Source organism: Monodelphis domestica, chromosome 2, assembly GCF_027887165.1.
Source record: "Monodelphis domestica isolate mMonDom1 chromosome 2, mMonDom1.pri, whole genome shotgun sequence".
Lineage (NCBI taxonomy): Eukaryota > Metazoa > Chordata > Mammalia > Didelphimorphia > Didelphidae > Monodelphis > Monodelphis domestica.
Window position 1 is genome coordinate 500,045,245 of NC_077228.1, and position 20,348 is coordinate 500,065,592.

The 20,348-nt window shown below is 38.8% G+C and overlaps 1 protein-coding gene across 20 annotated transcripts in view; it reads left to right on the forward strand.

Moving 5' to 3' along the window:
- Positions 1–20,348, forward strand: part of RFFL (ring finger and FYVE like domain containing E3 ubiquitin protein ligase) — a 73,992-nt gene that overhangs the window by 36,512 nt on the left and 17,132 nt on the right. For 5 of the 20 annotated variants that reach the window (XM_007485533.3, XM_007485519.3, XM_056819458.1 and 2 more), the window contains one exon: positions 15,722–15,909. In XM_007485533.3, coding sequence (XP_007485595.1) covers positions 15,730–15,909 — 180 coding nt within the window. In that variant the 5' untranslated portion in view covers positions 15,722–15,729. Of the gene's footprint in view, positions 1–4,011; positions 4,066–13,505; positions 13,882–14,218; positions 14,356–14,776; positions 14,888–15,721; positions 15,910–20,348 lie in introns of those variants that run through there. The other 15 variants (XM_007485525.2, XM_007485524.2, XM_007485529.3 and 12 more) reach the window with 9 other exon arrangements.

The following is a 20,348-nucleotide window of genomic DNA, read 5'->3' on the forward strand; positions in this document are numbered from 1 at the left end:
CAAGGGTTTAATTAGTGACTGGTTGATGAGGAATTGCAGCAGGCATGATAGACTTTAAGTCTGGAAAATGAAAAGGACAGAGAAAATTACCATATATGATGGCACGGCCACATTAATGGGAAAGTGTTTAGTATAAAGGAGACTGAAACATCTATTAGCCAAATAGAAGCCAGTGAAAAGGAGGAAATTAAAATGGAGGAAGGGCAATGGGGAGAAGGGAGGATTTGGTGAATGTGGGAAGTTGGATAAATATAGAAGACCACTATCAAAAATACCAAGGAATTGCTATCTGTGAGGAAAAGTTTAAGTTAAAAGCATAAATTTGTAGTGGAATAAGAGTAGAGAAAATGGATCGTGTCCTTATCTGGGGTTGGAGATTGGCAAAACCTGTGTGGTACTTGGTCTGTGTTGGGGTCTCAGTGAGATTTTTATTCAGTTGGAGAAGTTTGAGGTCCAGACTTGTCAGGGAGACAAAAGAACTCTAGAAGGAATTGGAAGGGTTGATAAACTGAGAACAAGGAACATTGGAAGGACAAGAAGTCTCAGTTAGGATGAAGAACAGATTCAATTCAGGGGGATTGAGGATGCTAGTAAGGTGAAAGTTCTTGTTAGACAGATGACTTTTGGACTAAAGTCTGGCATAATTCTTTATAGTCTCGGATTAGTGTTTATTTCCTTATTCTGTAGCAAGTCAATTCTTTTCCTTCTCACATAGTTATCCCATTTAACTACCAGCAGCTATTGCAAGGCCAAGTTCCTATGGAAACCTGTTCCTCTACCTTCTCAGTTCAGGACCTTGGCCCTTCTCTTTTACTGAGAAAATTGAGAGGCCATTTGTAACTCTGCCTCCTCCTCATCTCACATCAACTGAGAAATCTTTCCCCAAACTCTTCTTTATTTCTGTCTCATGTGAAGAGTGCCAGGGGGTAAATTCCTCTACATGCAACCTTCATTCCATCCCAGGTGTGATTAGGTTGTTGGGTGGCATAGTGGATGAGCATGGGGTCTGGAGTCAGAAAGAGTCCTGAATTCAAATATGACCTCTGATACTTATTAGCTTTGTGAGAACGTATCTGCCAGGGTTATTATGAGGATCAAATGAGATAATATTTGTAAAAAGCATTTAGCACAGTGCCTGGTCCATAGGTGGTGCTACTTAAATACTTACTCCTTCCCCCTCCTCCAATCTTGGTCTTTCCAGTACATTGTCTCCTCCAACCAAACCATAGGTCCTGCAGACTTAGTATTTACACAATAGAGCCCCCACTCCCACCCCAACCCGGCTCTTAAGACTCTCTTCTGAACCTCTCTACTTACTTAGGCTCATCATGATCTCAGTGGCACATCCTTGATCACTTGCTCTCACCCTGAACCATAGGATCTTGTTCTACTTTCCATTGCACATGCCCTTTCCTCTCTGAGACTCCCAGCCATGGCGTCAGTGTGGATCCTTATCATCTCATTTGGACTGTTGCAGTAGCCTGATAGTTGTTCCCCTAACTCATCGTTCCCCAATTCATTTTATCCTACATTTAGCTTCTAAAGTTAGCTTCAAGCCCCACTTCAGTCAGTAAATTCAGGTGGCTCCCTGTCACCCACAAGATCAAATATAAAATCCCCTTTTTAAACAGCTTTTCAAACCCTTCCCAATCTTGTCCTCCATTCTTTCCAGCCTTGTCACACCTCACACTCCTCTGGCTCAGTAAAAACCATCCTATTTACTATTCCTTAAACATAGTACTTTAGCTTTGAATTCTGTACCTTTTCACTGGTTGCCCCTATGCCTGGAATACTTGCTTTTTCTTCCTGGCTTCTTTCAAGATTAAACTCAAGTCCTACATTCTGTAGGAGGTCTGCAGGAAACAGCTCGATGGTGCAGTAGACAGAGAACTGGGCCTAGAATTAAGAAGACCTGAGGGGTAACTGGGTGGCTCAGTGGATTGAGAGCCAGGCCTAGAGACCAAAGGTCCTAGGTTCAAATGTGACCTTAGACACTTACTTGCCAGCTGTGTGACCCTGGGCAAGTTACCTAATCCCCATTGCCTAGCCCTTATTACTCTTCTGCCTTGGAACTAATATACAATATTGATTCCAAGATGGAAGGTAAGAGTTTAAAAAAAAAAAAGACCTGAGTTCAGATCCAGTTTCAGGCATTTCCTAGCCCTGGGACCTTGGGCAAGTCATTTAACTGTTTTACTTCTATTTCCTCAACTTCTAAAATAGAAATGATACCATCTAACTTTCAGGGTTGTCATGAGAATCAAATATTTATAAACTACTTAGCACAGCATCTGGCTCTTAGTAAGTACTATATAAATGCGTATCCCTTCCTTCTTCCTCTCCCCCTACTTGCCCATCTCTTCCTTGTGAAATTATCTTCTATTTGTAGTGTATATGTCTTATATGTACTTTTTCTGCTTGTTGCCATCTTCATTCAAATGTGATCTCCTTGAATCTCCACCTCTTAACCTACCTGATTTTTTTTGTTGATGACAAGATTCTCATCTTTCCTTTGACTTTATGGTTTCTTTTATTTAAACCCTTTTTCCCTTACTGTGAGTTGATTTATCTGTTTTTAGTTCATCCTTTTTGTTCTGATTTTGCCTCAATCTTTCTTTTTAGAAGCTGGTGGGCTCAGGGTAGCTAGGTAGCCCAGTGAGTAGAGAGCCAGGCAGATCTGTGTTCAAATCTGTTCTCAGACATTTCCTAGCTGTGTGACTCTGGGCAAGTCATTTAACACCAATTCACCTAGCTCTTGTTGATCTTCTGTCTTATAATTTATACTAAGATAAATAGTAAGAGTTAAAAAAAATAGAAAAAGAAGTTGGTGGAATACCACATGCTGGGGTTAGATTTTTTTCTGTGACCATCTTAATTTTTCTTGTGGGTTCTGTTATTAGTGTAGAAACAATTCTGATTGCATTGGACATCATTAAAGAAGCAGTTTTTGAGATTTTCTGGACTATTGCTTTCTAGGTGGAAGTAGGTTTCAAATCTATTTAAAAAAATCGAGGAAAACCTCTTCCATCTATTTTGAGTATAGATTAAGGATATATAGATACACATTAAGGCCTCTTATTTTCACCAGAATACAAATATGAGATAGTAGGGAAACTGAAACCATTAGAAATTACTCAGAATTATAAAATTGTTTTAGAGCTGGTGGAGACTTTAAAGAGCATCTTTCTAATCCTTTCATCTTAAGAGGAAACTGAACACAAGAGAACTAGAATTGCATAAGCCCACCCTGAATATCTTAACATGTTGGTCTTACAGGTTACTCCTAGTCCACATCAGTTCCAACACTGAAATCAGTTGTTTAAAGAATCTAGTGTGGTGCTGGAAAGTGATCTGTTTTTTAAAAAACTCCAGCTTTTTGTCTTAGAATTGGTGCTAAGTATTGGTAGAAGAGTAGTAAGGGCTAGACAATTAGGGTTAAGTGACTTGCCGAGGGCCACACAAGTAGGAAATATCTGAGGCCACATTTGAACCCAAGATCTCCCATCTCTAGGCTCAATACTCTATCCACTAAGTCATCTAGTAGTTCCTGAAAGTGATCTCTTGAATTTTGCTTACGGGAAGGGAAGATTTTGGCAGTTCTTTTACTGAGCCCTCTTCCATTGTAGAAATCAGTTACATGGCTTTTACCTATTGGTGATAAATCTTTCATGTGAACAAGTGGTTCAAAACCCCACTTCATTTGGGAAATAACCATATGTAATCATCTAAACTTTGTAGTTTTCATGTTTACTTTTCTTAGCTTTAAATTATAAATTTTTGCTTTAACTTTATTTCTACCACCTGGGTATTATTTAAAATTTTTCGAGTAAGTCTTGAAGTTGTATTGCCCTTTCCAAGTTGGATGTTGCCAGAAAGCATGGGTTTTCTGAATTCTAGGAGACTTCTTTGAGATGTTGGATTATTTTTATTAATGCCCATTATTCAAGACCAATTATAGTCACCCAGTACTTAGTAGGGGTAATTTATCTTTGTTCTCTTCTATACAACTAGGAATCTATTGAACTGCTTACCTGACTGGATGTCAGGAAGATCAGAGGAGATAAGGTATGTAAGAAAGGGGTCAGGCAATTAATTGTTAGCTTTTCTTAACATCAGGCACTTAAAATATTGTTTGTTCTTCAAGTCAGTTATGATAGCATATCAGAAAGGTTGCCTATTTGTCTTCTACTTCCTTATGCTCAATTTTTATTGGCAGTGGGAATAACCGTAGAAAGACAGACCAGACTACACAGAACAGGAAGTTGATAACAAATAGGGTAGTCTAGTAAGGCTCTAGGTAGTTGAAGAAAAGAAGTGCTGTATTTGAACTGGACTTTCAGAAACCCTGTGTTCTTTCAAGTATGGAACAAGGTTTTACATGGATTTGAGTCCACCCACAAAACTTTAGATGTTTCTCTTTTCTACGGGTTAATTTTTCCCTTCTAGATATTACAGCATATTTCATCCATATGAACTGTAAAATGAAACCTTTGACTGTTGAGCTGGTGTGGCTTTGTGGAAGACAATCTCTGGTGGGCTATATATTTTGTAATAGCAATAGGAAATTCTGGGCAACATTTGAGTTGACCTGTTATTTGCTATTCAGACTTTTCATGTGGTTCCTTTAGTTAGGACCTGTGTTGTGCATAGATTGGTGTGTTTGGGCAGATCTTGACCACTATCCCACCTCCTTAAAATTCTTGGGAGATTGGATTTGATATAATGGTTAATGGTATTTGGGGTTGCTAGTACTACTTGAAATAGTACGTTAAATATTGTCAAACATGCATTTGTTTCATCTTCAGCCAAGTTTGCATGGAATAGATTGAATATAATTAAACCTATTTTTGGAAACTTGATTTATTGTTATTGATGAGAATTGGAGGATAGAGGAATCTCTTAAGCTGCTAAATTGGTATAAATGCCTAAAGAATAGGTCTAAACTTTACATTTGCTTGCTCAGGAGGCTCTAGTGTCTTCTAATTGCCTCTAAGACAAAAGTTTAAAAAAAACAAAACAAAAAACTTCCATCTCTGGCTCTTAAAGCCCATTGCAGATTATTCTACCTTGTACACTTTGTTCCTGATAGACTGATATGCTTGCTGGATTTAATCTTGCCTTTGACACTTCCTAGCTGTATTACTCTTGAGAAGGTTAACCTCAATTGCCTACCCTTTAAAACTTTTCTGCTTTGGAAACAATATAGTATTGATTCCAAGTTGGAAGGTATAGAGTTCCAGGTATAAACAAATCATGAAAGTATTAAAGATGCATTCAATAGCTGACTCTTATGAGCAATATGCTCATGTACCAGACATGGATATATTTCTAATATTTTACATAATTGATTTCTGGATTCTTGAATTGAATTGGGACTCAAATTTTGTAGTATTCTGACCCCTCCCCAATGCCTGCTGTTTGAACATCAAATGAACCTCTGGGCTGGGCGTTGGCCACTACATTGTCTTAGCTTCCTTCTCTTTCATCTTATTGTTGTTTACCAAGCTGATGTTAAATTCTCTACCATGTCACATGTTTGATTAACTGTCTCCCATTCCCTGGAACTTCAACAAAAATTGTATTCACCTGTAATGCTCCCTCTCATTCCATCAGAGGAGCACCACTGAATCCCATGCTGAAATATCCTGCTTCTCTGTGTCTCTTTACCTTCTTTATGTCTTCTTCATCTTAATCTTTAAATCCTTCAACCCAAATTCCCTCAGTCCTCAACTTCCCTTTCAGGTGGTCAACCCTTAACTGCTGATCAACTACAGAAGGTAGGGTTAAAAAAAATCATGGGAATATAGATATAGAGCTAGAAGTAATTTTTGTGGTTATTGAGTACTGTGCCCTCATTCCTATTTTTCAAATTTAGAAATGAAGCCTTGAGCTTCTTTGCACCACACCAAATGACATGTTTCTACCAACTCTCCTTTGGATTCCATATTTCCATGTTGCTGGAACACCTTAAAGTTTATTGTATTTTTCTGCCTCATTGCAAAGAACCTGATCTTTTGCATTGTACTTTTGGGAACAAATTACTGTAAAGAAATGTATTTCAAAACCTTATTGTGGTTCTGGGATGCTTATGTTTTATTTACAGAACATTGTTTCTATCCTGGTAGGGTGAAAAATCTGTCCCATTGAGGAGGAGAAGTAGGGAGATCAAAATTGTCAGACAATTGAGAGGAGCTGACTCTTAGACTGACTGTTGGTGGGGGGAGGGGAAGAGAAGCTTTGAGGGGGAGGGTGATGGATTAACTGGATGTCTTATGAAAGGATACTGAGATAAATGTGAAGGTCTCAGGTATGTAATCTTTATACATCTTGCTTTGCTGTATTTATTTTTGTTTTCCTGTTCTAGGTGTTCCTGATCACTTTATATTAGTAAAAATTCCCTTTGACCAGTTATGTGCTCTCTCAAATACTTGATCAGCTGAGGTCCTTGACCTGTCCCCTAAGGAAGGCCAGATAAAATGCTGATGGCAGCTTTTGGTTTAAGGGATCCCTGACTACTGCAGTGTAGGATGATTTGCCACTGATAGACAAGAGTGTGAGCAGGTGTAGGAACTTGGAAGTAGGACTTATTTCTGGTTACTGTCCAGATCTTGTACATAGACTGGTGGCATGGCTTGTCCTGACAACTTGAGCCAATATCCAGGAAAGTGATGAAATTGCTGTAGTCAACTTTCCACCTCTTAAATTTGGTGGTGATAATACTTCTAGGTTTGTTTGTTTTTATACAGTACAGTGTTCAGGGCTAACAGTAAAACAGGAAGGAGACCTGGATTTGGACCTCAAAAAACAGCTTGAGTTTTGAGGTACTGAAAAATTATCAAACTCTGTGATTTGGGGAGTGTTAACAGGGTATATATCATGGTTGGTCAAAGAACTAGAACAAGATTGTGGATTTCGGAGTTCTAGCATCAAAATGGCAAATAAAGATTTCTAGGGTGGTGCTGAGCTGACAATTTGACTTAAGTCACAGAAATTGAAGTTTTATTCTAGTTTTAGTATTTATTGAGGGTCTACTATATGTTTAGCACTGATTTGTTGAGCAGTTTCATTATCCTGAACTGGGGCCAATTTAACATAATTTGCAAAATAAGATTCCCAATAAGGAATTAGTTCCAGAATACAGGTATACAGTTCCATGTCAAGTCAGTATGCATTTATTAAGCACTTACTATATGCCAGGTCCTGTGCTAAAACTCTTAAGAATCCAAAGACAAAAACTAGTTTCTTCCCTCAAGGAGTTCACAGAGCAGTGAGGGAAACTACATGCTCAATTCTCTATAGAAAAGGTATATATAGAAGGTAGATGGAACATCATTGACACAGAGGAGGTACTAAGATGAAGGCTTCTTGTAGAAGGTGTGACTGACTTTGCCTGGGACTTCAAGGAAGCCAGGGAAACTGGGAGGTGGAGATGGTTGGTCCTGGGTGTTCCCAAGGAACTTGCCTGTTCTCTCTCTATTTAAGCTTCAGGAGCAGAGAGGGTTTAGACTTAAAGGAAATCAGGAGGTGGAGATGAAGCTTCCTTTAAGTTCCATCTTAAGTCCCAGAAGGGAAGAGTTCTAGGCATTGAGGACAGGGAGAAAAAATGCCTTGGAATTACAAGATGCTGAGTTTTTGTTGTGTATTAAGGTGTTTCATGAATAGTATAAAATACAGCCTCCCTTCTTTCATGGCCAACAGATGGGATATGGGTCCTTTTTATTCTTAATAGACTTTGCCAGGTAATTAAGCCACAGGTCTATTTATTTTTTGTTTTCAGGATTATTAGTTGACTTCTCTTTGAACTACTCTTAACTGACTGAGTTGGTCCCTGGGGAAAGAATTAGGTTAGAATGAAATTGTGTGGGCTTTCTTTTGCAGAATTCAGGCTGTCAGCTATTCTGAATCCTACCCTGGTTAGAAGCCACCATCTTCTTTATCAGACCTGTGGGCAATATTTTGGTACAATTCTGAAATTGGTCAGAATTATTTTTTATTGAACTATCCCTGGCAGATGCTTAGTTCCTTCTACATGCATTTGTCATGGAATAGATCAAATATGGGAATTCCTAATAACATCTACAACTCAGAATGCTTCTTCCTTATATGTAAGCTCTATTTAAAAAAAGAATGCATTCTTCTAGTGATAGTCTCATTTTCCATGGCTGATTTGAATATGCTGTCTGATCCAGACATAGTAATTCCTTATTTTTTAAATTTAAACCCTTTTCTGTTGAAGATTTAATCCTAAATTATCAGTTCTAAGACAAAAGAGTGGAAAAGGGCCAGGCAGGTGGGGTTAAGTGACTTGCTCAGGGTCATACATCTAGGAAGTGTCTGGTGTCAAATTTGAACCCAGGTCCTTCCAACTCCAGGTCTAGTACTCTATCTACTGAGCCATCTAGCTGTCCCAGCATAGTGATTCTTTACAGTGATTCCCTTGCAACTTGCCCCCCACACCCAGCTACCAGTGCCTTACCTCCCCCCACAAATTACCTTGTATTATTTTGTATTTGCTTTGTCAATACTTTGTACAGATATGCAATTTACAAACATGTTATCACCCCTGATAGAATGTAAGTTCCTCATTTTTGTCCTTCTGTTCCCAGTGCTTTTGATATATTGAATGGTTTAAATCTTAGCTCTTGACATCGTTCTCCCTCCCTAAAAAAAATCTCGTTCATCTAAGACTTGTTTCACTTTAATATAATGTGTTGATATTAATTGGCAAAGCTTAGTGTAAAGCTGTAGTTTATTTGATATAGATCTTCATGACTGCCAACAATTATTTGCGTAAATAATTTTTCTTATTTTCCAGATTGCTATTTTTCTGGTGGGGTGGGCTAGGTGGTTGGAAAGGACAGTTTTAAGCTAAGAAACAACCAACCACCAGAGAAAGGCATTGAATGTGGATGAGAAAATACTTGGCTGTTTTATTTATCCATCCATCTATCCATCCATCCGTTTATGTTGTTACAGGGGAAAGAAGAGGGATGAAAGCACCTTGAGAGCAGAGATTTATTTTTCATAAATTTGTGGCCCCATTGCCTACCACTCAGTATTGCCTCGAGGCAATTACTTAGTAAATGTTTGTTAAATGATGTGTAGTTGACACAGATCTGTTGTGTAATGCAAGTTCCTAGTTTTGGATGTATCAACTCAAATTTGCTGCTGGAACCACGTGACAAAGCCCATCTTTGACATTTTATGCTTCTTTTTTTTGACAAATGGATCTGTGGTTTTCTCTTTGTACTGAGCTCTTGGTGAGGAATTGTATTGTACAATTGATAATCTTTAAGAATTGCCCCTGGTGCTGAGCATTTAGGGAACTTGCCTCAAAGACGTCCCAGCAGGCTGGTCAGGTCAGTACAACTTTGTGATCTGATTCCTTGGGGCCTCTGCTGCTACTTTAAGAATGTAAAAATCTTACTATTCTTGTTGCAAGTTGTTCCTAAACGACACCTATGGAGATATGTTAATATGGGACTTTTTCTTCAAGGGTTTCATGATTCCAGTTTGTTACTGAACAGATTATAAAACGAGATTGTTGGTGGTGAGGGTTTTTTAAACATAAATTTAAGTTTTTGACCTCTTATTACTATCAGCCTAATGGCAGAGATCACAAAACTGTAGTTGAGTCATTGATGGTGGTGAGAAGCACCCAACTTGAAACTGGTTTGTAATACCACCAAGAAACAGAAGCATTCTTTCTAAAATGTCAGTAGTTTTAAGCCTTTATCATTTTAATTTGGGATTTCTGTAGTACGGGACTGCAAGTTGGAGTTACAGAAGAATAAGTGGCATAGTTAATTGAATTATCAGTAATACAAATTTAAATTCAAGGCCTCTAAGGAATATTTTGCAGAGTTGAATGATCCTCAGACCTGGGGTATCCCTTTTTTGGTTTGTGCTGCTAAATCTGTAGCTGGGCAGTAGTTGCCCCCTATGCTCATGATATTCTTGAAAAGTAGAAAATATTTAGCTTTTCTCACCTGACTCATAGACTTAAAATGAAACTTGCATGCAAGAATTATTTGTGCATTTCCTAACTCTATGTGGACCCTGATTCAGGGCTGTCTTTGAGGATGGAGTGTCTATTATGATTTAAAACTTCATAAGTGCTTTCAACACTGTGAAGTAACCTTGCAAAATATCCCTTGTCCTGCCCATTCACTATTGCAGTGGTGTTGTTTACATTAATTCAAACCTGTGAGTCTAGCATTTGCCGGTGTATTTGTCTCCTTTATGACCAAGGTGCTCTGGATTTTATGTTCTAAAATAAATATCTTTGAAATAATCTTAGTACCCCAAAGACCATGCTTCATTGCATAGTATCCAGTAAGTTAAAGCAGCTAGTTATTTCATGATTTACAGTGTAATTTTCTTATTAACCCCAACTGTAGTAGTGCCATTTATGCTCTTCTCCTTTTTTTTTTTTATCACATTTTAAATCATTTTGGTCAAGGTGGATTTATTGGAAAATTCTCTTTGCCACTTTTAAGATTTCCTTTAAACTGTTTTAGGGCTGTTCTTGCATCCTGCTTAAAATTTTTTGTTTCAAAACATAAGTAAACCCCTAAATTTAGATGTTTTAAACACCATATATCAACTTAAATTCCCAGGCTAGACAGCTGTTTACTAGATGGTATCATCTGCTATTGCTAGACCTTCACTTTGCATTGCAAAGTTCCAAACATAAAATTGAAAGATCAGAGATAGTTTGATTTTCATTCTTGAATGTCACTTATGAATTCCTTCTGTGCCCTTTAACTCCTTTTGATTAATTTGGAGGTTATGTCTCCTTTGTTTTCTAATTTAAAGAAATTTTTAACCCTAACCCTCTATCTTAGTAACAACTGTAAGACAGAAGGGGCTTATGTGTCTTGCCCAGTCACACAGCTGGCAAGTGTCTATGGGCTAGATTTGAATGCAGGCCCTCCTGACTATAGGGCCAAGCCCATTGATTCTAAGATGGAAAGTAAGGATTAAAAAAAAAAAGAATAGCACTCCTTCCTGTTTTTAATAAAGGGACTTTAAGATCAAGATCAAGTCTTAACCAGCCTCATTTTATAGATAGGAAATTGAGACCAAGCTGATCACTCAGAAGTGACTTGTCTAAGATCACACCATTAGTTATTGACAGAGTCCATATGAAGAGCCCAGGTTTCCTGAATTTCATTTTGCTTCCATGAAAATGGATCACAGGACTCCATATTATCTCCGTCTTGTAATTTAAATGTACCATTCTTGGTCCATTAATATTTCAAGTAGGGACAGCTAGGTGGTACAGTGGACTTATAATCAAGAAGACCTGAGTTAAAATCTAGCCTTGGACACTTGGTAGCTGTGTGACTCTGGGCAAGTCCCTTAACTTTTGTTTGCCTCCATTTCCTTATCTGTAAAATGGGGATAATGAAATGGGGACAAAAATAGCACTTAAGTTGTTGTGAGGATCAAATGAAACAAGATTGTATTTGTAAAGTGCTTAGCATCTAGTGAGCGCTATATAAATGAGAGCTATTGTTATTTTGTCCCAATAATTCCTATGTTTCAGAGTCTGAAACAATAAACCTGAGAATCTTAAACTGTAACTAGATTTGGATGGTTAAGAGAACTGCCTATAGTAGTTGTGACCATTGTCTCTAGCTACATACTCAACTCTGATTTAAATCTAAGTCTTTGAAATTCACCTTGTATACTGATGGTTATCAGTCTTGGGCCTATGGCACCATTTCTTCCTACTCCTTTTTGGGGAGAATTGGGCCACACCTTCTTATCACCTTTCCCTTTTTTTGTTTTTTCCATATTTGACTTTCCCTTAGCTTCTGGTTTTTTATTTTCCACTCCTGGAATGGTCATGTCATTTAATTGCCTTTTTTTTTGTTCACTCACTGGGATTCTCCAACCCCAAACCTTCCTCTCTAGTCACCAAACCCTTATATCAATCGTCTTTCCTCATTAAACAGTAAGTAAGGGTAAGCACTGCCTTTCTGTACTTGAGTTCCTAGTGTTTATTTAGTACAGTATAGTTAGGCACATAGTAAGTACTTCATCAATTCTCATTCATTCATTCATTCATTCATTCATTATAACTCTAGCCTTCCAAGCCCCTCTGAATCTTGTTTATGCTGTTTTAATATTAGACTGACTTAAATACAGGAATTTAAACAATTCCTTTTAAGAAAGTTATTTACAAGAACAGTTGGCCTGCTTTTTTTTTAACTTCTCAAAATATGTAAGGAGGTAAAATTATTTCTGAGACTTAGCTAAAGATTGATAGGTTTTTCAGGGCACTTGCTTTCAGAGCCATTACAGTTAGAGTTCTCATTTACGTCTTTAAGGGTGTCAGACAAGATGAAGCTAGGTATATTCTATATGAAAAACCCATAAGACAACATACTTTTCTTTATGTCCTCAAAGCATAAGTACTTAAACCACCCTAGGAAAGCATTAGCAAGGATAGGGAATGCCATCCTGAATAAACAGTGAAATCTTTAGTATTTTCTTACTCTTAAGTCAGAAATCTGATTTCTTATGTCAGTAATGTGATTCTTAGAAGTTTTGCGTAATTTTAATTAGGTTTTATTGAAGAGCAGATATTGAGATAATAGCTATTTTAAATTTCATTGGTATACACAGATCCCAGATGATGAAATTTCTCCTAAGAATGGTCATTGGTGTGTTCTCTGCACATCAGTTGTATGAGCATTGACAAATTGCCTATTACACATGAACTGTGGCAACTTAAAGCAGCTAGTTTTGCAATAGACTGGACTTGAATTGTGAAGAGTTTACTGGTTCTATGTGTGTTGTGCTTACTAGTAGGATGAACTCTTCAAAGTGGTGATGTAAATAGGCACCAGATTTTGTTGTTGTTCAATAGTTTGTCAGTTATGCCCAACTCTTTGTGACCCATTTGGAGTTTTCTTGGCAGAGATTACTGGAGGGTTTTGCCATTTTCTTCTCCAGTTCATTTTACAGATGAGGAAATCGAGGCAAACAGGGTTGAAGTGACTTCCCCAAGGTCACACAGATAGGAAGTGTCTGAGGCAAGATTTGAATTTAGGAAGATTGTTCTGCTGACTCCAGGCTCAGTATTCTATCCCCTGAGCCACCTAGTTGCACTCAATTTTACCAGTCATTTGAAAAATATTAATTGTTTCCTTCAAGCACCTCCATATTGATAGTGCTGTTTAAATTATTTGTAGGCAAGCAGGCCAAAATTCTTATAGGTGAAGTTGGTCACTCGTGGGAGGGAGAGGCTCACAAAGGAGGCATGTTTGGAATTACTTCGAATTATAGGGCTAGCTAGCACTTAATCTGTCACCTAGCCTATAACTATGACTAATACTTAATCTAGAACAGAGAATTTCTCTTACCCTGTTATTAACATTTGTAATTTTCCTGTTCAGCAGGGCCAGCAAGTGACTATTGAGAAAATCTAACATTCCTATCAAATGGACATAATATATACATAAACATCTTCTCTTGATCCTTTCCCTTTTTAGATAAACACAAGTTAAGCAGAGAGACGCTGACTAAAAACCGTGGCAGATTTCAGAGCACCTTGGTAGGAGAAGAGGGTCAGGCCATTTTAATTACTCAATAGGAAATGAAAACTCATCTCTCTGAAAAAGTGTAAAGGTGGATAAGAGAGGATAGAAAAGGAACAGTTTTTAAACTTGCTGAAGATTGATAGGAAATTTTGTTCTAAGATCACTACACTAATAGGGTTGAATACTGGAGAATCAGGTTGAACATGCTGAAAATTTATTAGGAAGGATTCTCTTCTATAAGCCTGCAACTTGAGTGGTTCTGCTACCTGTGACACACTGTAAAATGGGAACATCTAGTAGGGCTGAGAATAAAGGCCTGTTCCCCAAGGTAAGGCATCTACTTGGTATTGTATGGCCAAGGGCCATACAATTTGGTTTAGGATTTTCTGAAGCCCCCTCAGAATGAACGCTGAATGAACTCAGCTGTGCCATGATTAGTAAGGCAATTTACCCTCCAGGGCTCCCCCCCTCCCCCATGTGACTGTGTTGCCTTTTACAGGCAAGTCAGATGTTAGATGAAGATCAAAGACTTCATTGCCCTTTCTGTCCAATTTGCTTCAGTTGGGTTTGGGGGATGACTAGGTCACATATTGCAAAGCCAAATTCTTCACAAGAAGGCAACTACTGGTGTGGACTAACAACTAGAGGATCCCTTTCTTCCAAAGATTCTCTGGAAGTGAGGACTGAGCCAAAGTGGAGTCAAAGTGGACCGTAATTCAGAGAATTGAGAGGTGATCTCCAATTCCAGCCAGACAGGATTGAAGTTTAATTGAGGAATTAAGAAATGTGCAGAGAGAGGCAGGTAGGTGGCTCAATAAATAAAGCACCAGGCCTAGAGAATTGAGGTCCTGGGTTCTAATCTGGTCTCAGATGCTTATAGCTGTGTGACCCAGGACACTTTAACCACAAAGCCCTTACCTTTCTTCTGCCTTTGAACAAATCAATTCTAAAACAGAAGGTAGGGCTTAAAAAAAAAAAGAAGAAGAGATTACTGATTTGTTGAATTCTGTAACCATATTCTTGGCCTTAACTCTTCTGATGAATAGGGTTCATATAGAAGAAAACACTTCTTTTCCCTTTTTTGTTAAAAATTTCAGGCAAAATTAATTTTAAAATTTACCTTGTTAACATTGGGGTAGATTGAGGAAAGGATGGGAAGACTACACATATTTACATTTTAAAATACTAATCACCTCTTTTTTTTTCCCCCTATACCTCTGAAGGCCAGAAGCTTGTGACTTTCTCTTTGGTTTACTCTGTGACTGTGATCGGATTAAAAGTTGAGTAAAGATCTTCAGATGTCTGAGGCTTCCCAAATTCTTATGGAAGGAGAGGTTGTTACAAATACATACATATATACATACATGTTTTTATAGTGATTTTGAGGGAGAGAAGTTGGTTTTCCTTGGTGTTCCAGGGGACTGAAATCAAGAGATACTACTGTTAACCCAAGAATATTTATTTTAAAACAAATAACTTCTAAATATAGGTATCCCTTCCACATTGTGGCCTAAGGGGCACAACATCCCTGTGTAAATCCATGTAAAATTTTTTTGGCCTTCCCTTTGCACAAGAGAAGGAAGTCTGAATTTTTTCTTTTTCTTTTATGGGGTGTTTACAGTACTTTCTATGCATTTATGAGTTACTAAACTTTTTAAGATGGTTCTGTATTTCTGGCCTTTTGTGTGTCATCTGCTAAATTTCAAGCTTTTTTTGCAAGCTTTAACTTTTTACTTATTTTAACTTTAAAAAGAAACTGTGTGAATTTATGGTATTAAAAAATAAAATCTGTTGATACAGTAGAGTTGTATTTTCAGACCATTTTTATTTTATCATGGAGCAGCAATCTTTTAGAAATGGAATGTTAAGTTAGTGAACACCTCTAATTTTGATATGTGGTGGGGGGGTTAATGACTAAGAACTTGTCATGTCATATTGGGATTGACTGGCTGATGATAGCAGCTGTTGAAAATCACTGGCTCTTGTGCCAACCTTGGGAAGTGCATTGTAGGTTTCAAACAGACATTAAATATAGCCCAGGGGTTTTGGAGGTAAACCACCATATTGACTTTGCATCATTAATTCATTGACCCTAGCTAGGGAATGCAACACTAGATGCCACAACTTCATTCTGCTGTATGGTTTTGCTTTTTCTGTCTTACAACCAGGTCTTACCATGTGGGCAACTTGCTGCAACTGGTTCTGCCAGGATGGACATTCTGAGGAGATTCAGCTGCCCCAGGGAGCCAGAACACAAGCATATTCCAATCCTGGATATAGCTCCTTCCCTTCCCCTACTGGCTCTGAACCTAGCTGCAAGTCCTGTGGGGCCCACTTTGGCAGCACAACCAGAAAGGTAAGCAGCAAGCCTTCCTCTTCCTCCTCCTCCTGCTTCTGCAGAGTAACTGAGCTTTGGCCTTGGGTAAATCAGCTAACCCTTGACTACTCTCAGGATACAGACCTCCTTCACAGGATTGTGGGGGAGTATCAGATGAAACCAATGCTGAAGCCCTTGGCAAATTGTTAAGTTGTTTCAATTGTGTTTGACTTCCCATGACCTTATATGGTGTTTTCTCAGCAAGAATAATGGTTTTCCAGTCTTTTCTCTGTCATTTTACAGATGTAGAAACTGAGGCAAACAATTAAACTTGTTTAGGATCCCACAGTTAGTGTTTGAGGCCAGATTTGAATTCAAGAAGATGAGTATTCTTGACTCCAGGCTTGGCCATTGCCTTCCCTATCCAAAATAACAAGGAGTAAATGTAAGTAACTCCTGAGTTACCCATTATAAAAATTTGTTCTCTGTATTGAGGGCAATTTGAAGCACCCCTAAATATAGAAAAAGGCTTAAAATGACAGACAGAGTTGCAATTTGTTTCATTTGAAATGCTTTGTGATCAGTCTTTAGATATTTCTTGGCAGAAAGGAAAGCAATGTACAATATAATGGTTTATGGCTGTGGGCCACCACTGACTGATGCCTGAGTGATTGGATGTTCCCAGCAGCCATGAGTTAGTGGGATAATAGGAAGAATACCCCGGCCCATATAAATGACTTCTGAACCCACTCTTAAAGAAAGGAGGTTTTGGTTGTTGGGAAAACCTCTTCCTTACTTAGTGATTACTTTTCCAACTTCAAACTGGTAAAGGATTGGCGTTTTTTAGGCATGAACATCAGTGTAAGTAAAGGGTTGGGCAGAAAGCAGAATCCTTATGTAACTGGTAATTCTCATGAGAATTCATCCTGAGAGAATGCTTCATGTTGACATATATCTCTTTTTGGAGTCAGAACAACTGGTTAAGGAGCAGGTTTGCAGTCTTGAAGTAGAATAGATCTGGTTAGAGTCATGTAGTCAGAATCCTTCCTGCTACTCTAACAGAAAAACTATTTGTTACAATAACCAATAATACAGTTACTGAAGTTTTTCTGGATTAGTGGAATTCCTTTGAATTGAAGTTCCTTCTGGGTTTTCAGAGTACCTGCTTCTGCTATCATTAAACTCAGCCTCTCAGTGATAGGGAGGGAGGCATGGGGGATGCCACTTGTCGATATAGAAATGAAATTTAGATAAAACCCAGGCCCTATTCTCATGAAGTTTGTAGTCTAGGTGGGGATTTCAATGCAAACATAGATAATAACTGATAATACAATAGATGATGATCTCATCATCTATAGGTGCTCCTTCCTTCCATTCCAGCTAGTCTTTTTGGAGTTGCAAATTTGCCCTCTCGTGGTCTGGGAAATGGACATCACTTAGGGAATGGAATATCAGAGCGGATTGATCAGAGAGGAAGACCATTTAAAAACAGGAGAACAGAGGGGATAGTGCAGAGAGCAGCTTCATTTGGAACACTGATAATCTGGAAGGAGGCAATATGACATGGGCTGGAGAGGAATTGTGGCAAGAGGTTATGGTGAGCTTTGCAGGCCAGGGGACCACTGAAAACTCTTGTGCACAGGAGTGACATGAAGTGAGCAGAGTTATTTATGAGAAAGATGCTGACAGTGGTAGGATGAGTGGGAGTGGGAAGATGGCAGGGTTGGAAAGAGAATTTGGGAGCAAGCCATGTAAAAAGTTCTAATAAATCACATTCATAGAATGCTAACTATTTGCAAAGCTACTTTGCAATTCATTATCTCATGTGATCTCATTGTGACTTCAGTGGGCATAGATTTTCATTTTACAAATGAGAAAACTGTGACTCAGAGGTTGAGCATGTTGTCCAAGGTCATAACATTGGGTTTCACAGTGGGGCAGCCAGGCAGTGCAGTGGATAGAGAGCATGGGGCCTGATGTCAGGAAGATCTGAATTAAATCTGGCCTCAGACACTTAATAACTATGTGACCTTGTTGCTTATTTTAGAATTTGATAGTGGAAAAAAGTAGGATTTGTGGGAGTAGGGCAATATTTAGGGGAAGGTTCTTTGTTTAAAAAAAAAGTTGTTTTTTTTTAAACCCTTACCTTCCGTCTTGGAGCCAATACACAGTATTGGCAGAAGAGTGGTAAGGGCTAGGCAATGGGGGTCTAGTGACTTGCCCAGGGTCACATAGCTGGGAAGTGTCTGAGGCCAAATTTGAACCTAGGACCTCCCATCTCTAGGCCTGGCTCTCAATCCACTGAGCTACCCAGCTGCCCCCAGGGAAAGGTTCTTTGAAAGCATGTTCACTTTCTATTTTAATTTCCTTGGGGATGGAAATTTTTTATTTTGTTTCTCTTTGTATATATGGATGTTTGATAATGCTTATCAAATTGATTGTTTGAAAGCAGAAAAGGTGCTTGTAGAGAGGGAGTGATTGAAGCTGAGTCAGAAATAGGTATTAATCAGTTGGACAACAGTCAGGAGGGAGAGTGAGTAGATTATGGATTGAGACAACATATAGAAGGGTTGGGGAGTTTTGCCATGGAATAGGAACTGTTGTTCCTTTTGAAAGTGGAGAGAACTTAAAAGAATGGGTGCTGTGAGTCCTATTTGAATGGGAGAAGAAGATAGATGAGGAACCTCACACCAGATAGCCTAGATTTCTTTTGTAAAGAAAAGGTGGCATTTCTTCTTTCAGAGTTGAGGGTTTATGGAATGAAATTAAGGGCTTAAGAAGAGTAGAGTTTGGTGCATATTCAGACATCATTTCAAAGTAGTAAGCAGATAGAAAGGATGCTCTGTACGACCCTCAGACTTGCTGATCTGGTTTGTCTCAGAAATTTCCCCTTTTACCTACATTGTCTTTGGTGTGCCTAGTCTCTGAGAAAATGCTTGGCTTCCAGGGCCTGCAACATCCAATCCTGCAATGTCTCCCTCAGCCACTACAGTAGAAGGAAGAAAGAAGACTCTGTGCCAGATTCATCTGCTTTATTTACCCTTACTCTACTCTGTTGCCTCAAGCCAGGACATATCTAGCTTGGAATCCTTGGAGATTTTAAATGTGTTTTTGTGGGGTTCACTCTTGTATCTGCTTATTGTTCTTGTTATGATTAAAATTTAGTTTCTCTGCTAAAAGTATTATATTTTTAGAGGTTTATTAAAGATTAAGAAATAAAGAAAATACAAAATAAGAAAGCACGTGCCTAGGAGGGCCAAAAGACCCATTCAATTTCACTTACACTTCACCTTGAGAGATGCATGTGCTTGGAAGCGGAAGCAGGGAGAGAGAGTAGGTGGTACAGCCAGTTTAAATAGCCATTGTTTTCTCGAACTCAGATGAGATTCAGGGAGATTAGAGGGCAATCTGGGAACTAGCAAGGACTCCTAGGGATTGAAGTCTGGGGTTCAAATCTCCATTTTTACATTCTCTGGGCTCAGCTGATTGGCTGTAGGCCTACAATGCAGCCCACTGACTAGAAGTGTATTTTCCTTCCTCACCAGAAAACCCCTTCACTGAGTCAGAGATCTGTTCCTCTGGATTCTTGGGATTTAATGCTCCAATCCATTCTGTAGGAAAACCTTCAAATGGCATGGAGAGCTTTAAGGGCTAGGCAGTGAAGGTTAAGTGACTTTCCCAACATCAAACAGATAGGAAGCATCTGAGGCCAGACTTGAAACCAGGACCTCCCATCTCTAGGCCTAACTCTCAATCCACTGAGCCACCCATCTGCCCCAGCATGGAGGGTTTTTATTTATGAAACCAAATGGGGCTTGTCATTTTACTAACAAAGAAGCTTATATTCTAAGGAGGGAGACAACATGCATGAACGCATAAAGCACATATAAAATAACCTTAGAGGGGAAGGCACTAGGTGGTGACTGGGGGGAACAAAAAAGACTTCATTTTGAAGGTGGAGCTTGAGCTGAGTTGATTCCAAGAGATGACAGTGCAGAGGGAGAATATTCTAGGAATGAGCTATAGCTAGCCAGCTCCAGTAGAAAGGGTTTCTTATATATATGAGTTTCCTACATGAAGAGTAGCAAGAATGACTAGACTATAAAAGGTGGGGGTGGAAGGGTGGAATCTGTAAGAAGGCTAGAAATGACAGTGAGCCCAGGAGAGTGGTTTTGAATGCCAAACAAAAAAAACATATTTTTTTATCATAAGAGGCAGTAAGTAGAGAGCTACTAGAGTTAATTGAATGGAGGATAAGGGTGGCATGGAGTGGCATGGTTTGATCTTCCATTAGGGAGGTCACTTGGCAGCTGTGGAGGATGGATTGGAATGGATGGAGGAGAGGCTAGAGGCAAAAGGAGACTAATTGGGAGACTATTTCAGTAGACCAGGTAAGAGAAGATGAGACTCTTAAGGTAGTGAAGCTATATGTATAGTTGGAGGGAAGGAGACAGATAGATGAAAGAGTTGCTGTCAAG